Source organism: Pholis gunnellus, assembly GCF_910591455.1.
Source record: "Pholis gunnellus genome assembly, chromosome: 5".
NCBI lineage: Eukaryota > Metazoa > Chordata > Actinopteri > Perciformes > Pholidae > Pholis > Pholis gunnellus.
The window spans coordinates 5,318,030-5,339,909 of NC_136531.1; the positions used below are offsets into that span (position 1 = coordinate 5,318,030).

General features: G+C 39.7%; 2 protein-coding genes across 2 annotated transcripts; both read right to left on the minus strand.

Moving 5' to 3' along the window:
* Positions 1 to 5,099: 5,099 nt before the first annotated feature.
* LOC306695697 (hsp90 co-chaperone Cdc37-like) lies at positions 5,100 to 10,100 on the minus strand (the record flags this gene model as incomplete). Its single annotated transcript, XM_079159003.1, has 8 exons — positions 5,100 to 5,219; positions 5,381 to 5,452; positions 6,526 to 6,708; positions 6,821 to 6,943; positions 7,022 to 7,137; positions 8,047 to 8,152; positions 8,245 to 8,541; positions 9,984 to 10,100. The coding sequence occupies 8 exons, from the start codon at positions 10,098 to 10,100 to the stop codon at positions 5,106 to 5,108; spliced, it is 1,128 nt and encodes a 375-aa protein (XP_079015129.1). The 3' UTR covers positions 5,100 to 5,105.
* Positions 10,101 to 11,948: 1,848 nt separating this feature from the next.
* Positions 11,949 to 16,249, minus strand: LOC306696389 (vascular cell adhesion protein 1-like). The gene is made up of 5 exons (XM_079159991.1): positions 15,994 to 16,249; positions 15,370 to 15,642; positions 14,906 to 15,241; positions 13,418 to 13,675; positions 11,949 to 13,211 (listed from the first exon to the last, which is right to left on the minus strand). The coding sequence occupies exons 1-5, from the start codon at positions 16,064 to 16,066 to the stop codon at positions 13,033 to 13,035; spliced, it is 1,119 nt and encodes a 372-aa protein (XP_079016117.1). The 5' UTR covers positions 16,067 to 16,249; the 3' UTR covers positions 11,949 to 13,032.
* Between the last annotated feature and the right edge of the window lie 5,631 nt (positions 16,250 to 21,880).

Below are 21,880 nucleotides of genomic sequence, written 5' to 3' on the forward strand. Positions count from 1 at the left end.
AACGGTGCATTTAAATGCCCCTCAGAGATTCCAGGTTCAGTCTGAGGTGGACGGCCTTCGTTTTGATCCGTTGTCGTTTTTTATTTTCCCAAAAAGCCAAAAGTGGAAGAAAAGAAAAATCTAGATGAATATTCTCACTCCATGTCAGTGTAAACTACGAGTTTCTGGGAAAAAATATGTCCCCCTTCATGTCGTCTTGCTTTGGCCAGACGAGCCAATGGGACGTCACTGCTGATGAAAACCTTTTCCCAAGTTTTCTTAAATGTTTATCCGACTTGGAGAATTGTTCGCATGACATTTCCCAGTTGCAAACCTGATCCCACATGAATGCAACAATCAATAATCCAGATCCAGCCTGTGGGAGGATTTGCACGGAGTCTCTCCCGTCTCAGATCAGCTTCCCAATGTCTGACTGGTCGGTCGGATCCGCATTCTGCATGGGGAGAGGTGTTAGATACGATTGGCTCATCTGAGAAGTCCAGATGTCAAAACTCCAGGTGTGCTATGCCGGGATCCATCCTTGAATATGTCTCAGCTTGTAGATTCCCCTGTAAGAAAACAGATATGAAGAGTTAACGAGCAAGCTAATTCTCTCTGTTTTTGAGTCATCTTCCCTCTCTTAGATTTCGCTGTCCTGCTTTCATTTAATGAATTCATCTGATGAATCATCAAATATGAGAAAATCCTTTGCCCATACATAACATACTGTTTGAGTAAGCTTGGAGGTATATTTGGATTTGACTGCCCATTGTTTTCCACAATACAAGAATCATCAAGGGAAAAAAAAATAATCCATAGTTATTGACTAATATCCAAACAAACGATTGGTCGACTAATGAAGGAGGGCTGCCCTGGAGACACATGTTGGCTATTGTGGCGCTGCAGGAGTCCTACAGTGTGGCTAATTCTGAGCAGACACTTCAACACCAGAGCTCTCTGATGTTATATAATTACTCAAAGCAGTCCGAGATGACCTAATTCCATTGGTTAGGACAGATTCAGCATATCGGAGTGTTTCCGATGGAGCTGGTACACAGACATAGAGTAGTGGAGACGACTCTTTACCAGGGGTCATGGAGAACACACCCACTCAATGAAAGCACTCTCACACCAGCAGTCTGCACAGATTCACCTTGTGAAGAAGAAAGAAGGGAAGAAAAGGCTGCGTGTGGAGAAATCAACAAATGCAGTGACACAGTGACATATATATGCACAGACAATGACAAATTAGAGCACACACACGCACGCACGCACGCGCACACACACACACACACACACACACACCATGGCTGCCACCAGTACCACCTCCATAAAGCAGCTTATAAAACCAAGCAGCAATGCATCAATATGCAGCTCAACTACCAGCTTGCTATTCTGTTACAAAACACCCACATATAGACACACATATAAGACACAATGAAACCATGCACACATGAGGATAGCCCTGTCGTCATGCCTGTCTGCACACGCACTGCAAGATATGTGTGTCAGATGGACGCACACACACATACGCGCGCGCGCGCAAACACACACAGTCAAGCCGCAGCATTTAAGAATAAAAACACACTCACCTTGATCGCCTCAAGATCAATGGCAAGATGGGCCCCGTCTTGCTTTTCACCCGTCTGTCCTCCCCCCCTCTCTTTCCCCGCTCCCTCCGTCTCTCTGCAGACTAGCAGTGTGTCACCACCACGGCGAGAGAGAAAAAACACACTCGGCGTCCTCATGAATATCCGCGGCTTCACCAGCCTCCCTCCCTCCCTCCCTGCCACTCCTCTCCCTCTCCCCTGCCACAGTGGTCTCCCCCAGTCACCCCCCACCACCAGCACCCGCCACCACCACAGCCGCCTCCGTGGAGAAGCCCGACTCCCCTCCCTCCTCCTGCACAGTGTGTCCATTAATCCCATACGACATCCTCCGCTCCGCCTCTCTTCATCGGTACCCCTACCTTTTGGTACCCTCGCAGTGCCACACGCCGATTGTCTGCTTCAATAGTCAGGCGTCATTTCTCTCCATTACAGCCTCCCACACAGAGCAGATTTTTATTGGAAAATCACAATTAAGGATTCATGCATCCTGCTACTCTCTCTTTCCCCTTCTTCACGTGCCATTTTACATGCATTCGATACATTTCAAACCCCAGAACGGGATTCATGCTTTTCTTTTGTTTTTATCTTGAACATTATGGAATAAATGTGTTGATGGACACTGAGCGATACCCAAAAACACCCTAATGAATGTAGCCTACTCCATTTATGACAAACGATGCTGCAACTGATTGTGTTATTATCAATTAATCATCCTATTATAGACCAAGCAGTGAATCACTTCATTGAGAAAATAAAGTGTCAGGAAATAGTGAAAATGACAATCATAACATTCCATCGCCCAAAGTCAATTCTTCAAATTGCTTGTTTTCCCCCTGAACAGTTCCAACGTAAAAGGAAGCAATTCCTCTCATTTGAGGAGCTAGAACAAGATCATATTTGACATTTGTTATTCAATAGATGAGTTAAAAATGATTAATAAATGACCAAAATAGTTGCAGATAACTGTTCAGTCCATCGACTGAGTAGTAATTGTATCTCTACGGACGCCGTCTAGACAAAATGTCAGTAGAACAGCATCAGATGACCACAGTTACCGTTCAGAGAGGAAACCTGTTCCTCTTTTCCTGTTCAATGCCAAATTAGCACAACAGTCACACATCAGGAGACGACCTGACTGTGACAATAACAACCACATATTGATCTAAACACACAAACAAACACACCCGAGCAGCTCCGCATGAAGCTATTGTGCTTCTGTCTCTGCATTTATAGGCATTAGCTAGATTTGATTTATGCCTCGGGCCTGCGCTGATTGTTTTCTATTTACAAAAGTGACTGCACAAAGAAGCTTTGCCTCAACAAAAAACCCTGCACAGACCACGAAGTCAAACCCAGCGATTAATTACAACGGAGAGCGAGCGAGGGAGAGCGGCTGAGCAATTCATTATGCAAGTGAGAGAGAGAGAGAGAGAGAAAGAGGTGGAGAGAGAAGGATGGCAGAATATGAGTCAGGATTCACAGCAACCAGAGGAGAAGTCAACAAATGAACAAACAGTTCGTGAGCAACACAAACGAAGCTGGTTTATTGTAGGCTGTTGTGAAATTATTTTGTAACAATGCACCATTTCCTCTAAAATCTCATTTGAAATTAGACAAATTGTCTCATAAATGTGATTTGAAGTGAGCTCATGGATGAGATTGACCTCTTCCCAAGTTCCTAGACACTCGGGACTGATAGCACACGAGTCGCAATGATCACTTTAGTGGAGGTAGAGCCCACTCCCAAGGCTCTAGGAACTTCCTATCATCTAACCCCATCCTAACCCTAACCCTTATCATGTGCTTAAATTAGACAAATTGTCTCATGAATGAGATTTTGAAGGGCTTTAATTTTTGGAATCCTACATCAGAATGTCCTGGTTATTTCAGAGCAAACCTTGAGGTGGTCTGAAGTTCTACACAAATTAAAAGAAACAAAGAACTACACATGTAAACACACAATAAAACTGATTACACGGAAGACACACAACCTTTTAGGTATTGTGACAATTTACATCACAAACATGGATACAAACTATTTAACTTGGACTTGCACTCAGTTGGACAGACTCTTCAAACCATCTTCACATCTTTTCCTCCACTTTCAGTCATTTTACACAGAAATGTCAAATATTTTCTAGTTCCTAAAACTAGTAATCAAGTCTACATTTGCAAAGTGATGTTGTGCTTTGTGATTACAATGAAATCCAATTGAACAGAATCTTGACAGGTTTACAACCTATAATGGATTTTTGAGGTAGATACCAGCATTGACATTTGAGAGTGACAAGAACGACATTATAACATATGAGATGTTTATTTTTCTACGTAAATGATCTAAAACACTATCTTGATACGTATCGGCTGGCATATAGCTGTATATATATGCCAGCGAGGGAACTATCAGCCGATATTTGCTTATTGCAGATATATACAGTAATATCGGCTGATAGTTCCCTCGCTGTAGTTTCTACCACACCAACAATACAAACTCAAAACAGCAAAAGTGGAAGAGCCGTTTAAGCACATATTTATATCATTACATACGTTCTGATATTATTTAAGTTCATACCTCAGTTTTTTGTATAGTTTGTACAGCATAATATAAGTGGACTATGCCAAGGTTATGGTTCTGTTTGCTATTTTTCGGGCATAAAGTGCTACAATACAGACATTTTATTATTTACGACAGGTATAGTGCAGTTTTCGGTAGGTTTGGATTGGAAAAACTAGTTTCTGTAATAGTGTTTGATAGCGTATTGGGACATGAAGTCTGTAGAGGACCAGGCCAGAGTCAAGTTTTGCCTGCATGCCTCATTTATAGGTTTTCACAAAGAAGGTTGAACTTAATTGGAACACAAGTCAGACCTGAGAAACCTTCCAGACAAATGGCCTAGGATCAAGAAAATCCTATACGTCACTTTCTAGTTGAATCAACACCTTTGACAGTCTTAATAAAATGCTTCATCCAAGTTCACCGAATTCAAATTATACTTTTCTACGATGTTTGTTATTTTGTCCACCAAAGCGCCACAACTGTAACATTCAGAATGTATTGCAAAGGTCAACTGAGGTTTTTGATTAAATCAAACATTTTGTATTAAATTTGGTTGCCAATCGCAAAAAGTCAAGTGAGGAAACTACATCAAGCAGGCCTGCGATGTAGTTCATGGGCGTTCTGTCCTCAAACAGACTGGAGATGGCGCTGTTGACCTCCGTAGGACAACAGACGGGGGCAGATTGTTAGATCTGTAAATAGTGTGTCTGTGATGGAGTGCTTACTTTTTATTTATTTTCCAAGTAAAATATGACATCTGGATGATTTGTTTTGGAAGCCTAAAAGAAAACTTATTCTGTCGTTATTTTGTTTACTTGGTTGCACCAAAGCAATTTAAAATGACAAAGTAAAAGTGCTTTTGTCTAAAAAGCGTCATATCCCGTACTTAAATATGTGTATACTATGTTGCATGTATAAAGCATTACTTTGTCAACTAACAAAGAATGTTCACTCTTCTCTTATGAATCATCTTCCTCATCCGCTTCTTCCTCTTCATCACCACCACCCTCCTCCAGTGACTCAGGGACCCACAGTCCAGAGTCGATACACCTCTGGAGGTGGTATTTTCCCTCCTGGAGGGAGAAACAGAGCGACACCAGTTCAACACACCGAACAAATCAAATGAACAGATATATTTTGTGCCAATCAAAGACACCTTCTGGTCCTTCTTTAGATTGTTTTTATTGACTGGAAATATGATTTTAGGGCGATGCTCAGTCACAAACACACTCACCTCCAGGTGCAGTTTGCTGACAGCTTCCTGCAGCATCCGAATGTTCTTCTCATCAAAGCCCTTCTGTATTTCCTAGAATACGAAACAGAAAATATCTAAAAATGGTCCAATAAACATACCGTGCTGAATTGACGACTGCAGATTGATGTCTCAGTGCTGAAAACTGAGCGAGTTTAGTAGAAAAATGCTTGAAGATTATCACTTTTACACAAACCCGTCATCCAAAACATCACATTCATGTTTCAGTACTCTTTTTTTTTGGATCTAATTGTACTTATTGAAATGTATGTCACTAAGGAGAAGCTGAAAAATGTGTACTCTCAAGGAAAGTAAATACTGCTCTTTACCTTGCACACACAGAGCTCATGCCTGACTGGTGGAGTCCATTCTGCTGAGCTATGTGTTGACTTCTCTGATTATCCAAATGGCAACGCAGTTCATATCAATAGACTGAGCAAACGCTGACTTCAAAGTCTACAAACAACGTTTTTTGAAATCTGTGGAAAAAAATGTAGTCGCTCGCACCGACTACATGACTGTCAAAGCAGACAGATGTTTTAAAATAGCTCATGTCAGGAGCCATTAACAGGAAGAGAACTCTGAAACACATCTTCTCTAAAACAGGATGTAAAGAAAAATAAAGGAAATGTAGAAAGTGACATGAACATCCTCCTTCTGCTGCTTAGTATAAACTACATTGTACTAATTAAACAATCCTGTAAACAAAGTCAACTTTTAAAGTTTCTCTAATACTTTATTAAATGAACACAATAATGCTAATAAGGCTAATGCTAGCCTGTATGGGGCCAACTGATCTGCAGTATTGACTTTTCAAGCTCGTCAACTTGAGCCGCTGCAGCAAAACGTGGTGGTCATAGATGTGGTATGTAAACTGGGTAAAATGGGAGACGCTCGGAAAGGCCTGATGTTTCCTCTCACAGCCTCGAGGGATGTAGAGCGACCAAACAACCACTCTTTCAGTTGAAGTGCAAGGTTATATCATGTATCACTGACATCAATTCATAGTGAACATCCTCGTTTACAAAATATTGGAGTGTGGAAACACCTGCTGACCACTGTGAGGAACGTCTGCCTGAAATAACCAGAGCTTTGCGTATGTTTACATGCGTGTGTGAATGGTTTACCTTTGGTAGTGATTTATAGACCTCTACGGGGTCCAAACCTCCCGGGCCGAGTCTCTCCTGCCTGTCTTCTTCCTCTAGCTCCTTCATAGCGCTCTCCTTACGAAGCTGCGCACAGTTGCGGATCCGCTCCTTCAGCAGCTCCAGCTCGTGGTCGAACGCGTCTTGATACGGCTTGTCTGCAGTCTGACGTGGACCCGAAAAACACTTAATTGGGCAAACACACCCCCCAAAAAAACCCTTTTTCTGTGGAAAAAGACTACACAAAGATGCAACAGATGTTTGGCTGACTACAGACCTTGATCTTTGAAAAGAATTGTCTGAAGCAGCCTCTTGCGTCGACCTTAAGCGTCCGAGCCGAATCCAAGATGAACTGGATGACGATGGCCTGGTGGGCAACCTGCTCCATCAGAGCATGTTTCTACAAGTACATGGAGAAGTTGAAGAAGTTAGGATTCAGGGCTGATGTGGCAACTAACACTATTCTCACAGCACTCACCTCATCTATCTCAAAGTCAATACAGATGACAATCAGGCAATTGGCCGTCTCTTCGCACACCAGATGTGGGTTGTCTGAGAGATACTTCTGACTGTCGTCCCAGCGCCGCGTCATACCTGGTGCACAGACAAACAAGCCCGGCATAAGGCCGCATTCAAACTGGACTCCAGTGGTTGTGCTTTTATCGCGGGAAGTCAAATATGCTCCGCGCTCATGTGGTCATGAGAACACAGTTGTTTGGTGACCAACAATAAAAATGGACGTTGCCTTAAACCTTTTTCAGAAAATGAGTCTGTGTTTGGCGATCCAGCATTTTCTTTTTGAGAGCTTATCAATTAGCAGCTTTCTTGACTGACAACTTACCAGGTCATAAATAAACAAACACAGCCCTGACTTGAAGGCACTACACGCCACAAAAATATACAATAAACATGTTTAACCATAAGGTTTCCACCTATTTATACATTTATACTTGTGTCCATAATTGTTCGGTGTTGACTATTGTGTTTCTACTTGATTTTTAAATGCACTGACTTAAGGATTTTAAACTGTTACATGTAAATTTAAAGATTACTTAAACTATCAATACCCATCAAGGGACTGGTGGTGAAAAGTAGCTTCGGCTACACGTGCACAGTGCATCGGACTCTGCTTCTGCAACTGCCAATGTTACCCTGTACTTAAAATAAAGATAAATATTGAAGTATCCCACAATGCAACATAAAAAGTATGTCATGTATGCACACTAACAAAGAGCTAACTACAATTATATATTAAACACAGAACGGAAAATTAAATGACTGGAATGGCCAAAAAAAATGAACAAAATATTTCTTTTGTGACTTTGTTATTTGTTCCAATTGACACACATTCTTCATAGACTGAAACGTCCTTGAAAATGTTGGGGCTAGAGAACACAATGAGGGTGGGTTAAAACAACAACATGAAAGGTCACATTTGAAAGAAAGGGCCAGTGTGAGGTAGCAGAACAAATGCACACAATCACATCAAGAATAAAAGCATACCAAAGTGTTTGATTTCCTTTGCGTACTTCTCCACAAAGGTCTTGTGCTTCGCCACCTTTTCCTCCTCCGTTTCCTCCTTTGTTACAGGCTTTATGTTGAGCACACTCTAGAAAGCAAGATAAAGACAACAGATAAATCCGGATACAGCTACTCCGCACTAAATCTTGCAAATCTTGCGACCCTGATGCCATTCCTTACCTTGCTGAAACCTTCTTTGCTGATACTATCGACATCCCAGGGCAGTTTCTTTCCTTCTCGCCGGTGTTCTTTCATCATTTTCTCAAACGACTTTTCATCCTTCTTCAATTTTTTCACCTCGTCCTGGACTTTCTTCAGCTCAGCGTCTCTGTCCTCATCCTCCTCTCCCTCTCGCCGTCCTTCCTCCAGCTCTTTGAGTCGTCCCTGGGCTTCCTCTAACTGCCTCTTGCATTCCGATACGCTGCACTCCAGATCTTCCCCTCTCTGCTGAAACTCAGCCATTCTCTCCAGCCGGGCCTGTTGTGGCAGCCCAGAGTGGATGAGAGTAATTAAAAAAAAGAAACGTATGACACAGATGGTGGAAGTTGAACAGAGGATGAAGGGGATCAGGTAGGGAGAAGAGGCAAAAAAAAACAAAATTAGGAGCAAAATAGAACAAGGATATTCAAAAACAAAAGCGTGCACAACAGACAGAAAAACTGGTCTGCACATGAGAGCGAAATAATTACACAGAAGCTACATTTTGCATTGTTAGGACTATCTTTTATCTAAAAACAATAATGAATCAGTGCCTGATGTGGGAGAAGGGTCTCATATATATTGGGAAATACGTGCCTGTTGCTGGACAATGAAACATGTTGAGGGCGTGAATCAGAATGACTTATTGAACCTCATTTTGTTATCTTAACTAAAAAACACATGCAAGGTCAAATTTGAGGTTCAAAGGGTTTAACATATCAAACATATCAGCCAGAGTTGTTATTGTAAGTTTCCCTACATATGAGCGAGCTCTGATTCTCCACAGATATCAGATTTAAGAAATACTGGAATGAAAATAGACAAGGGAACCCAGGAGGGATGCTGGAGACCACAAATCATTAGACTTAACAAGTCACGCGACAGCTCGGCGCCAGCTAAGCTCATAATTTACTCAGAACCAGAGCCGTACAAACTGAGCTTGACCAATGCCTTAAGCAGCCACACTAGCGCCACAAAATATTTATTTAGTATCAAGCAACCTGTGATTTTATGCCTCATTATTTGATGTCAGCGCAGTTGGATTGGGACCCAAAAATCGGATACAATTTTAATTCAGGCAATATTTATTTTCTTATTAAAATTAAATACGATTTTACTGTTGAAGAATAAACTCGTCGGTGCCATCTGACCGACAACCTGACGGTGACACAGAACAGTTTGGCAAAAATAATCTGAACTCAAGGTCCACTTATTGGCTTTTTCCAGAGCTTTGAAGTCTGCATCTCATATCTTCATCAGCGGATAAAAATTTATGGATAATGATGTCCGGTAGATGCAGTGGAAAGCTCTGGAAAGGGCTAGTTAGGACACTGTCAATGCAATATGGTTGTAAGTTCTGGAGAATGCTAGTAAGTGGACCGTAACTTATTATTATTATTATTATTACCAAGAATTAACCTCAAAACATAACTTTGGCATTTCTTGTTACTATTGTTCTATTTAAAATCAACTGATAATATTAGCTTGGCTGAGTGTCTGATTAATTTCTCTTGAAACATGCAAAATAGATATTATGACAATTTCTTATAGTTGTGACAGCAAACTAATAGTGACTATTGGATCATTTAGATAGATATCAGCACTTCTCCATCTCCCTCTTTTCATCTTTCTGCAAACCACTGCAAGTCACTTTCTACTGGTAAAACTAAAAACAGGTATAAGACTCCAAACTGCACGGCTACTACTTCACTACCGCTGACCCGGTGTCTCATTCTGAACAAGCTCGGTGAGTCCACGTACGGATTGGTCACGTCTTCATCGTCGGACACATAGATGTGATCCCAGACGCTGTAATCGATGCCCGCTCCGGTGCTCATCTTTGCGGCTCCTTCTGTCCCTCTGTTCTCCTCGGCGTTTGTCAGTTCCAGCTTCAGTAGAGGGGAAACAGCAGAGACGTTCAGCTGGGACAATGCAATCGACAAGGCGTGAGGAAACAAGACGGGGATTGCTCGTTCGTTTCCCAATCCTCTTAGCGAGACACACGGCGTTTACAGGAATCCAATTAACCACGTCATCAAGAAGCGCGGGTTTGGTTTATTTTTAAATGGCCAAAACACACGAACTAACTGTAATTGTGACACATTAATTAATAATAAAGTAGTGGAGGTCTCTGCTAGTGATGGAGGAAGTACTTAGTCAATGTTTTAGATACTTTGTATAGGCTTACTTCTTTTAAACAGTCTATGGGTCTTCCACTGGGATTATAAAGCATAGTAGCCTACTGCATTGTATAATATAATAAGCAATATCATACGTTTATTTATATGTAAAATATGTAAAAATCAACTAGTAACTATAAGTGTAAAATAAATGTTGTGGGGTAAAAAGTAAACTTACAATATTTGCTTCAGAAATGTCTGTTTTGTGACATCATAGTTTCCTTAAAACAGATTTTATTTTTAAAGATAATGCAAAAATGTTATTTATATATTTATATTATTCAACACTTTATTTTTTAATCTTGGGCAGTTAATGTCTCAAAATCTTCAGAATGTAGAAGAACATTTAGGGGGATATATTTAATAAATTAAAATGTATTAAAAGTATTTAATATAAAAAACACAAGAGGTTAATGGATGGTGAATCATACTTTATATTCAGTTTTAAATGGATTTTTAGTCACCTTGTTATGATGTCACTGCTAAAGTTTATTTGCCCACTGTTTCACTTTCTACATCCAGTCGCCTGTGTGTCGAGGAGCTCCAGGGAGATTTTTAATGTGAGTGTTGTGACCAACAAGGGTATGACAAATCACATGTTTTCAAAAGTGTACACTTGTGCAACTGCAAGCATGAACATTTGCCACCATAAACACTGAAGCAAGAGCTGGACAAGAGTTCCAGGATGCCCAGGTGTTTCCTCTGGAGGTGTTTTCTGTTTTTGAGCTGGTGATAACACCATGAACAGGGCCACAATATTCAGAAATGGCTTTGCAAAATAATGTAGGCTGTCATTCCGTTTCAGTTGTACGGTTGTTATACATTACTGTACACTAGGATGGATGGACCTGCTTTCCAGTCTCGTGTTTATAAAAACATATTTATGTCAATCAGGGAAATGTATTCCCTGCAATGACAAAACCACAAATGCTTAGATAGACATATTGTGTAGCCAACATGAACACTAGTTGGATAATAGTGCAGATAACATTGTGGAGTGTTTTTTTGACAGGGCAACTTAATCAAAAGTTGATCTATTATTAATGATCAAAGTTTTCTCATGTCCTCCTCTTTCCTCTTTTCATCTCCTCCAAGTGTCTTCCTCGTAGGAGAGGAGCGGTAGTAATGGAGGTAAGGAAAAGAGTAAGGGTGTAACATTTACTCACTTCACCCGAAACATGATCTCTGCAGCGGAGTTCCCCGTAAAAGCCCCAGAGATCAAAAAGCATCAAGAGTCCAGCTAACGATGAAGAATCTCATAAACAGGAAATCTATAATTACGTCTTCGACTTCCATCACTCCATTTTAAACTGAGGCAAGGTCAGATTCTCCCATTGGATTACTGGAATGTAAGGCCCATGACAAAATAAGGAAATAAAAGGTTTAATATTTAACATCACGGTGCATCAATTTTGTGGTGTTTTAACACCGTCTCCATATATTTGCAACTACTTTAGAAATACAGTAAAATAACAATAGAAGAGACTGGGATAAATCTCATTGTACAAAGTGATTATTTATTCATCATTTCTAAAATAACGGTGGTCAAAGCATATTCCAGTGTGCAGTTCATTATTATACAGTTTTTGCTCAGATTAATTCCTCTTTCTTTCAGTGTCACTATAGTGCATCAATACAGCACACACACATCAATACAGCACACACACATGCATACCAAATACATCCAAACGGAAACTGTTGTGGGTTGTGAAGAAGTCAGGCACAAGCTTTCAGTGGTTTAACACACAGCCGTGAAGTTCGGTGTACGTGTTTTCACACAATTATATTCTATTTACAACACATCTCTAAATAAAGTGATGAAGTCCTTTGCAGTAACACAACCGGTATACAACAGAGAGAAACAGCAAAACAGCATGTTCAACAGCTACATGGGATGTTTCAGCCACATGTGGCCAAATAAGCACCAAAAAATATAACTAGTTAAAATTCAGTTTCATTGTTCAAATTTATTTTACTTTATTTCTTTGCTAAAAAAGTAAAACTTGTTTATTTGCTACTTTAACTTTTGAGTCTCGCATTAAACCATTTACACAACAGCCTGTGTTCATTTAATAATAATAATAACTTTATTTATATTAGTATTATTAATAGATATTAATATCTTAAAACTAAACAGTAAATCTGTATACTTTTAGAACAAACAATTCTCTGCCAGCACTCTACATCCATAATCAATAAACTATAATTCTGCATAAAACTACAGCAGGGACTGGTCCAACAACATGCTTAACTGTGATATTTTATATCCACATACTTTTGAGTGTGTTTTAGGACAACGCACGTGAATCAACATTTCTGTAAATGTGCCGGAGTTAGCAAGCCAGCTATACTTTTCAACAGCAGTCCTGACAAACGACTGCTGTTGAAAAATAGTTCTTAAGGAAGCTTGTGACTTGTTCCATTCAATATATAGGTTACACAAGTTGAAACTTGACTTAAACGCAGTTTTTTTTTATCATTTGGGGCATTTTATGTCATTAGATAGCATCAGTAGAGGAATTACAGGGAATGAGGGAGCGAGTAAGATGTAACAAAGGTCCATACACATTTTCATGCCTTCCCCGCAGGCTTACTCTACAGTGGGCACGGCAGTGTGCCGCGTGTGCAAGCGGAAAACGTCCTTCAGGTTGTACTCTCCCATTCGATTGTGTTTGTAGCAATAGGAGTATCCAACTAGGCCCAAGACGACGATCAGAACACCAACTAATATGCCTATTATGATTCCCATGTAGTTTACTGCAGAAAGTTCTGTGAGGGGTGAAGAAAAAAAAGGAGCAGAGAATACTCCAGGTCAGATCAACACCACATACCAAAAGAGTGACAATGAACTTCCTTCCTTCCTTAGGTCACGTGTGTGAGAATCACTTCTCGTCTGAATGTGAGAAAGCGCCAGCGAAAGCAACACTGCGGCTGCACTCACTTTACAGGAACGGTCATGACCCAGTAAAACTCACCTTGAACATCCACGTGGAACTCCACAGTGACGGTCCCCACGCTGTTGCTGACAAAACAGGTGTAATTCCCCTCATCCGCAAAAGTTGCAGAGCTGATCGTGATATTGCTGCTGTTGGAGGTTGAAGTGCTTTCGGACGGGGGCGTCCAGGTGTACGAGGGGCTGGGGTTTCCAACGGCCGAGCAGTTCAGTTCCAGAGGGTTTCCCTCCGTGACGGTGATTGGATCTGGATGCGATGACCCCTCTAGCCGAGGCTTGTCTGTTCATAGTTAATTGATTGAGGATGAAACACAACATATCATTTCAGTAACATGGGGACATTTTGTTCTCAGTTCAGATATTCAATTCATTGTGTAGAGATGGGTTGGAAAGTACCGAACTGTTGTACACTCACTTTCAGTTTCTGCTATGATATACTTCTACTCCAAAACATGGAGGAGCAGGAGCAGCTGTAGTTATATTAACAATAAACGATCCTTTGCAGATTGATGTTTGATGTACGAAACATACGATCATCTTACTGTATTAGGGGCATGTCAAGAGTTACTGCTATGTTGTGTGTCTCACTGTGCTCAGACATGTTAAATTCAGTATACTTACATGCTCACAGTGATTATGCTAACATGCTAATGTTTAGCAGGAATCGTGTTTACTGTTCACCATCTTAGTGTAACACACTAACATTTGCTGATCAGCTGAGACTGATGGGAGCGTCATGTCGTATCGGTAAAGTACTGGACGAATTATCATTCTTTTTTATCTTATGAGGGACATACATGAAACTCTTTATTGATCACTAAAGTTCATCCTCAGGGTGACACAAACGCCTGACACCACCCACTGCTACTACTATTACTATTATTAGTCAAATTTCTATTACTACTGCTACTGCTTATATTATCATTATTATTCCATTATATCGACTGCTGCTGTTATTATAAGTAGCATTTTTCTATTATTATTCTGCTATTATTTTGTGCTACCACTGCTATTATTCTCATATGTAGCATGTATATCATATGAATTGACTATGTTGTAATTTTATTATGTTGTTCATTCTCGACACATTACATCTCATGCAGTTTGGCCCATCCTGGGAGAGGGAACCCTCCTCTCTTGCTCTCCCTGAGGTTTCTAGGTTTCCTCCTTTTTTCCCCCCTCGGTTCAAATAGTCCTGGGATAGACGATGTATAGGCTGATTAGAGCTATGAGGCCGAACCAAAGCAGTAAAGGTGCAGACCAGAAAACAAAAGTAATGAGACGAAAGACACTACAAAGGTCCGTAGAGGTGAGGAGGTCATGTGGAGTCTGGTGATAGTTATCTATGGTTCTTCACATACAAGTAGTCGTGTGATCTATTGCTGATACTAACATATTGCTTAGTGCAGTTTTAAGGGGCAGATCAAAATATCTCTTCCATAATTGCAAAAGAGAATAAAATAATAACCAAGGGTGGCAAGATGTGTTGATGTTCTCTCGTCAGACTCACAGAAGACGGTGGTGGTGATGTTTGGTGACGTCACCACTGGAGGGAGCTGTGGTCCATCAGGTCCCAGTTCTAGCTTTGCTTCACACCAGTACTGGGCTCCATCGTCCTCTTTACTGGGGGTGATGTTTAAAGAGAAGATGTCAGTCACTGGTTTCTTCTCTGTGTCGTTGATGTTGGACTGTTGTTGACCCAGTACTGTCCGTCCTCTGTAGAAGGTCACAGTGAGGTTTTCAACAGGAGCCACGTCCTCTACTGTACACTGCAGAGTGTACTGCTGACCCTCAAACATCGGCCCAGTGTGGTTAACAAAGCTGATGGACACATTATCTGGAGGCTCTGTGGAGACAAACAGAGAGACAGACACACTTTCAGAAACAACTATTGAAATGCCCAAGAGGTTTTATTACTCATTTAGATTATACATTATTAAATCATATCTTGCAGTATTTCTTTTTTTAACTTACGGTAGACAGTAACAGGCAGAGTGGTAAAACACTGGTAATTAGTCTTCGTAATAGTATAATAGCAGATGGGAGATGTGAGCCACTCAGTCAGTCTGTCAACTGTCCATGAAATCGTGGTTCCGTTCGTCGTCATGACTCCCACAGGGCTTTCCAATTGATATAAGTTGTTGATGCAATCATGCTGACACACAGAGCAGCTGGCAAAGGTCGGGTCACCGAACCTCACCACCAGTCTGGACGGAGTGAATACTGGTTTATCTGTACAGTTTTCATCTGTAACACAGACAAGGTGGTGGTTTTAAACAGCTTCATGTGAAATTAACATTCAGATACACCATGAACGAAACTCAACAAAAAAAAAATGTTTTAACATCATTTTACATTATGTAGTTGCGCATGTAAGTGAATGAAAGTTAGTCTACTCCAAATTAAATGGAGTTAATTAATATATTAATTATATATATATATATATACATATATATATATATATATGACGAAATTTGAATAGGTGAATCTGCCAAGTTTCACTACATCTGATTAAAAAAAGGTTATGACTTAGGGAGGGAGATAAACCGCTTTCTACAAGAGGAAATATTCAGACCGCAACAGACGCAGAAAACTTACCATAACTGGAGACATGGAAGTCCCGCAGAAAACTCATCATCGAAATCACCAATAATATGTAACAGAAAATCATTATTCCCAGTAGGTCTTGCAGGCAAATGAGATGTCCGGTAAATGAGATGTCAGGTAATAACAAAAAATACGGTTGTGCCCAACGCCCAGAGAAGGAGCGACTGAAATTGAAAGTAAAAAAAAAATATATAATTAAAAAAAGTCCACTCCCTTTCTTTTCCTGGAAGAGCACAGAACAGTGGGAGACCCTCTTGTCTCGCGTCGTCTGCCACACTGAAGTGTTTCCAGGCACATCTTTATTAGAAATAGATAAGCGAAATTGAAACCAGTGAGCAATCAGGGAGGATTTCCGAAGCAGTTTTGGGGAAATTCCGGTATTGTCAGTAGAGGGTGAATAGTTCATGACCGTGAGTGAACATAACACGATTCAGCCTGACAGCAGCCAGCTCTCACCCACTGAACTAAAGTATAGATATAAACACATACTGGTATCTAACCTGACCTGCACACGAGCAGCAGAGCTAAAAATGTAGGAAGCTTTTTTTTTTTGGTGGGCTTTGGAAGAGGAATCCGGAAGCATACTCCCCTTATCTCCTTCCTGAAAGCAGATCCTCCCTTTAGTGAGTAAAAGTCATGCTCAAGAATCCCCTTTCAAATCCACAGACTGCAGAACTACCTTCAAACTTCCCCCACACAAACGTCCTCCCCGCATACTTCAGATTTCCAGCTGTTTTCTCATTTTTATCTCCACATATTTGTTACATGTTTACCTCTCTTCTACCTCCCCCTCCCCCACCACAAGCTTGTAGCCAGTAGAAGGCAGGACGCCAGATATTTGAAAGGCACTTGGTGTCAGGAAACGAGCAGCAGAGGCACTGTGGTTGGAATTAGAAACAATCAGGAAACTGTGGGAAACTGCAGAGAACCAACCCAAGACCAGAACCACTATAAAGGAATAGTGTGGAGCATTAAAGGGTGGTATATATATATATATATATATATATATTGGTTTGGATGTTAGCTTTAGTTTTTGTCAGTATCAAACAAAACAAGATATAAGGTGTTAATTAGTGACCTTTAGAGGGCCAGGTTGACCATTTAGCTGCAGAGCCCGGCTAGCGGTTTCCACCTGTATTTACTAAACTGCTGGCACTGATCTGAATAAATCAGGCATGGCTACTGCACCTCAGCTGTTAAAACAGGTTCAACAGGCAGTTAAAACTTCAATGTCTGTTGTGTTTCATTAGGCTATGACCTCATGAAGCTGTTCTCTGCACATTCTTATATAGTCGAGGCTATTCACCCCAAAATGTGGGTCAACCTCACACCAATTGCAACAAAAACAAACTTGACGGATTTTGTGCCCCAAATATTTTCCTAATGAGCAGAAAAAAAAGTGCTACGGAATTGTATGAAGGGAAAGTTTTGAAAATCGTTCAAATATGATCCAACCAAAAACGCCTTTTGATGTTAGTGACTATAAAACAAACATCGTTGTGCATGCTAGATTTTGAACAGACTGTGGGTTTTTCCTTGGAGCAAAAAAGACAATCAAAAACACTTATATCAGTGGTGGAAATGTAATATGATCACATCACTGGTCTCTTCAAGGACAAGAAACAGAAACACTGAAAAATATGACATCATTATTTTCACTAGGGTGGAGGACAGCCAGTTGAACTTTCTTGATTTCATGATTTTTCCTTTTAAATATTAATACAACACAACACTTTATATACTTCAAAGAGAATAACTTTGCAATATGTGTGAGGTCTAGTTATGTTATTACCCGACTATAAGAACATGTTCTTTGGATGAAGGGTGGGCATGTTCCAGTTCACAGTAATGATATAGTTTGAGCAGGAGACGGTGAGCCTCAACAGTTTGACACGTAACATAAACAGAGACAGGCTGAACCAGGACCTGTGTATGTTCGACTCCATTATCTCCCTCAGATTCCTGTGAATTACACCTCTCTGCTTGAAGTCACTGCTAAATTTACTGAGTGTGAATATGTTGCATCTTTTATACATTGGCTGGAAAGTAACAAGTTTGATATCATTGACTTTCGATTTAGGCCTAAAGGCTAGCAGTGTTTATGTCATGAGGTAGTGTACAAGTTATGACCTTATGTCCACACAATGCTTTTTCCCTACATTGTGAAATGCCCTTTTAAGTATTTAGAGTTTCAAGTTCTGCAAAGAAAACAGAAGTGACACATTCAGACAAGTTAATGCAGATCAGCTGACGTATTTTGAAAGGAAGTTGACACATAGGTTAAATTTAAGTCCTGCAGGGGGGTTTTCAGGAAACCAGCACCACCGTCAGTACTGCCAGTCTCTGAAGTCCTGTACTTTAGTCATAAGTGTTGCATTTAACTGTCAGAATCAGCATGATGAAATTTAAAGGGAATATACAAAAAAAAACAGCTCAATTATCAGATTCTTGTTTTCTTGGTACCAACTGAAAATGTCTGTCCCGGACAACATTTTACAAGGCAGTAGAGTAGTTAATTATTATTTTTAAAATAATAATTAATGATGGCTGACAATGACCAACTCAGGTCTACTACAGGTTCTACATTGTTAATTTGATTTAATAAATCATTATTTATTGAGTATTTATAACAGATTCCACATTTACATTTAAAAAGTTTCAGCCTTTAAGTGTTTTTAGTTTTGTGATTAACCGTATTTTTCTTTCTTTTCTATCTACTGTATATGGGCTTATGATCTGCGTGGGGAGCTGCTGCATACAATTGCCCTTATATGTCACGACCGGTGAATACCAGCAACAGAGGGAGGAGCCCTCGAATGCAGACAAAGAAAATATACCAGGCAAAGCGGGTAGAATGAAGGGAAAAGGCTCACAGGTTGGCAACAGGACGGCAGTACAAACAAACCAATCCAGGAGGGGCACGCCAGGTGAGCAGGTCAGCAACAATCAAATACTCAAGCAGGTCAAAAGAAAAGCCGGAACAGATCAGGTATATCTGAGTTCAGATGGCTGGAAAACAAAGGCACAAGCAACATCGACAATGCTGGCAAACAGCAGATGAATGCTGGCAAACAGCAGATGAATGACTGGTAGAGAATGAGAATGAAGGGGCCTGGGGGAGTGGGAATGTGGCTGAAAATAAATAAAGTTTTCTTCAGTTGAATTGTGATTCATTGTGTATTAAACTCTTCACATGTCTACTGTCCTCCTCACCTTTTTTCATTGCCCTACATCGCAGATTTGCAAAATGCTTTTGCATAGTTTGCCTATAAGTACGATGTGTATATATTTTACATATATTTTGTAATGAATTTTACTTTTTATTTATTTAATTTTTTTTCGCACAATAGCAAAGCCTTATAAAGTATTCCATGCTGCATTTCACTCCATGTACTGCTTGTAAGAACTCCATGTACTGCTTGTAAGAAAACAAAACCTTTGAATCTTTGCATCATTACATATTGTATTAATAACTGTGACGTGTTTTGGTGTCAGTGCAGGTTAACAGTTCTGGAGAACTGGAGAGGTGAGAGGGGTGAGGTTTGTGCAAGCTTTACAACCCGAATTCCCAAAAGGCATTAATGTCTTTTAATAATCAAACATAAGTCACATATTGCTCTCTGCTCATATCAAGTTACTTGAGGCAAAACTTCTTAAGATGTCAGAACATTTAGATTAACATTAGATTTGATTATTGTTCAAATACAAATATTTAAATTGATAACAGAACTGCAAAAAATAAGCAGTCTAATTGAAACTTTTATTTAAATATTCTGACTATGGCACCTCCCAGTGGTAATCTGAATAAAGATACGGTGGCAGAGAGAAATGACAGCCTGCTGTTTTAGAGGGAAGTAATGATCTACTTTTTGAATCCTGAAAGCGCTGTGAAAAATGCTAGAGGTGGGAGTAGTTCAATTTTGTAATGAGAGGAAATAAGCTTGGAGATTTATGTCGTTGCACAATAGTTCTGCTTTGATTGTAAAATGTTGACTCAAGAGAAGAGATTCATTCATGTTTTATTCTTTATAACGGTTGATGAACCCAAATATCAACATGTTATAAAAAGGAAAAGAAAAACTAATATGGCAATGACTTAACACTTACTGACGGTGTTCTCTTCGCCTTTTTGAACATTGATTATAGGATCACGGCAGGATTATTTTAGACTTATTGGTCCTTCCGATTATTTTGTATTTTATCTTATTTATTTAGTTCACTGTAAAGACATTTTTTTTTTTTTTTTTTTTTTACAGATTTTCTTTCCCAATCTGAAATTCTAAATGATGACTGCCAGGAAAATGAAAATAAAAAAGACTGAGTATCAAACCTCATTCGAGTATCGAAAAGCGTCGTTATTATTGAATGCATTGACAGATTTTTTTAAGCTTGTTTACTTATTCTTTGGTCAGATATTTCCTCACAAGGAAACTTGTCTCACTTCAAACTATATTTCGGAACATAAAGTTCCTTATTGAACACATTTAGCATTGAGCAGTTTGGGGAAAAGGGTGAAAACATGTTTGTAATACCCAAAGTAAAACTTTAAGTCAAATTTAAGTACAACAACTCTGCTATTATTGCTACTTGTTAGAAGTAGCATATAAATCCCTCATTATGTGTGTTTTTAATTGTACAGTGTAAACTGACCTCAAGTTCCCATAAAAAACACAAAGGACACATGTCCTTAGTGTCCTCAGCGGTAGTTACAGCCCTGCCTCTGATTAGAAAAAGGTAGACGGATCATTTAAAAACAAATCTGATCACTTCATAGCTTATAGTCTTCCATCATCTAGTGGTGAAACATCAGTATTACATTGTGTAAAGTGTAGCTTTGCACCACAACAGGCTGCCTCGTCTATTTTGAAAACAGAAATACTCCCTTAATATAATTATATTTTATGACGTTATAATTATATTACGTCAAAGTTAGCAATATTCAAATCCTACACTTTCATTGAATAACATCAACTGAATATTACAGCATTACAAACAAACAAAAACACATCTATGGCAACAATAAAACACTTATTTATGAACGACTTTCTGAAAACTCCCAACGACTACGGATTGCCATTAAATTAAGCACAGACATTCATGATCCCAAGAAGACGCATCTTATCATCTCATCTATTTGGGCTCATGATCAAATAGCTGCAAAACGAATGACATTTGCATCCCGACATAAAACAATTCTGCCAATTAACAAATGTTATCATTCTAACCTGCTAAGCTAAGATAGTAAACATGCTAAACATTGCCACAACTAAACCTCAGCATGTTAGCATTGTCATTGCGAGCATGTTAGCATACTAATGTTAGCCTTTAGCTCAAAGCACCACTGTGCCCAAGTGCAGCCTCACAGAGCCACTAGCATGGCTGTTTTTTTTAACTGTCTATTAAATATATCCAATCCATCTAATCAAATATTACGGTATGTTCCATGTATGCATTTGCAGAAAAGGAAAAAAAGTATTCAAACAGGTCTCAATTGCAACGAATGCCCCTAGTGGTAGAATATCAGTATTACATTATAAAAAGTAATTTCTTACACAACAGACTAGCTTCTCAATGTATTAGAGAACTGATTGTATTGATCAGATGTGAGCGATATAGGACATGAATAAAATACCTTTTATTGTCCATTTTATTGTTTATTCTTTAGTGGCAAAAATGTTCCTTGCTATTGTTTTAGAAACAAACCTCTTTCGTTCTTTGGGAATGAACTCAAACCAGAGCGGAGAACAAAAGCATGAAACACATTATGAACCTGTGAAGCAGTAAGCTGCTGGTGCTACTGTTCTGTACGGTTGTTGTGGTGGAGGTTGTTGTGATGTTTGGTGACGTCACCACTGGAGGGAGCTGTGGTCCATCAGGT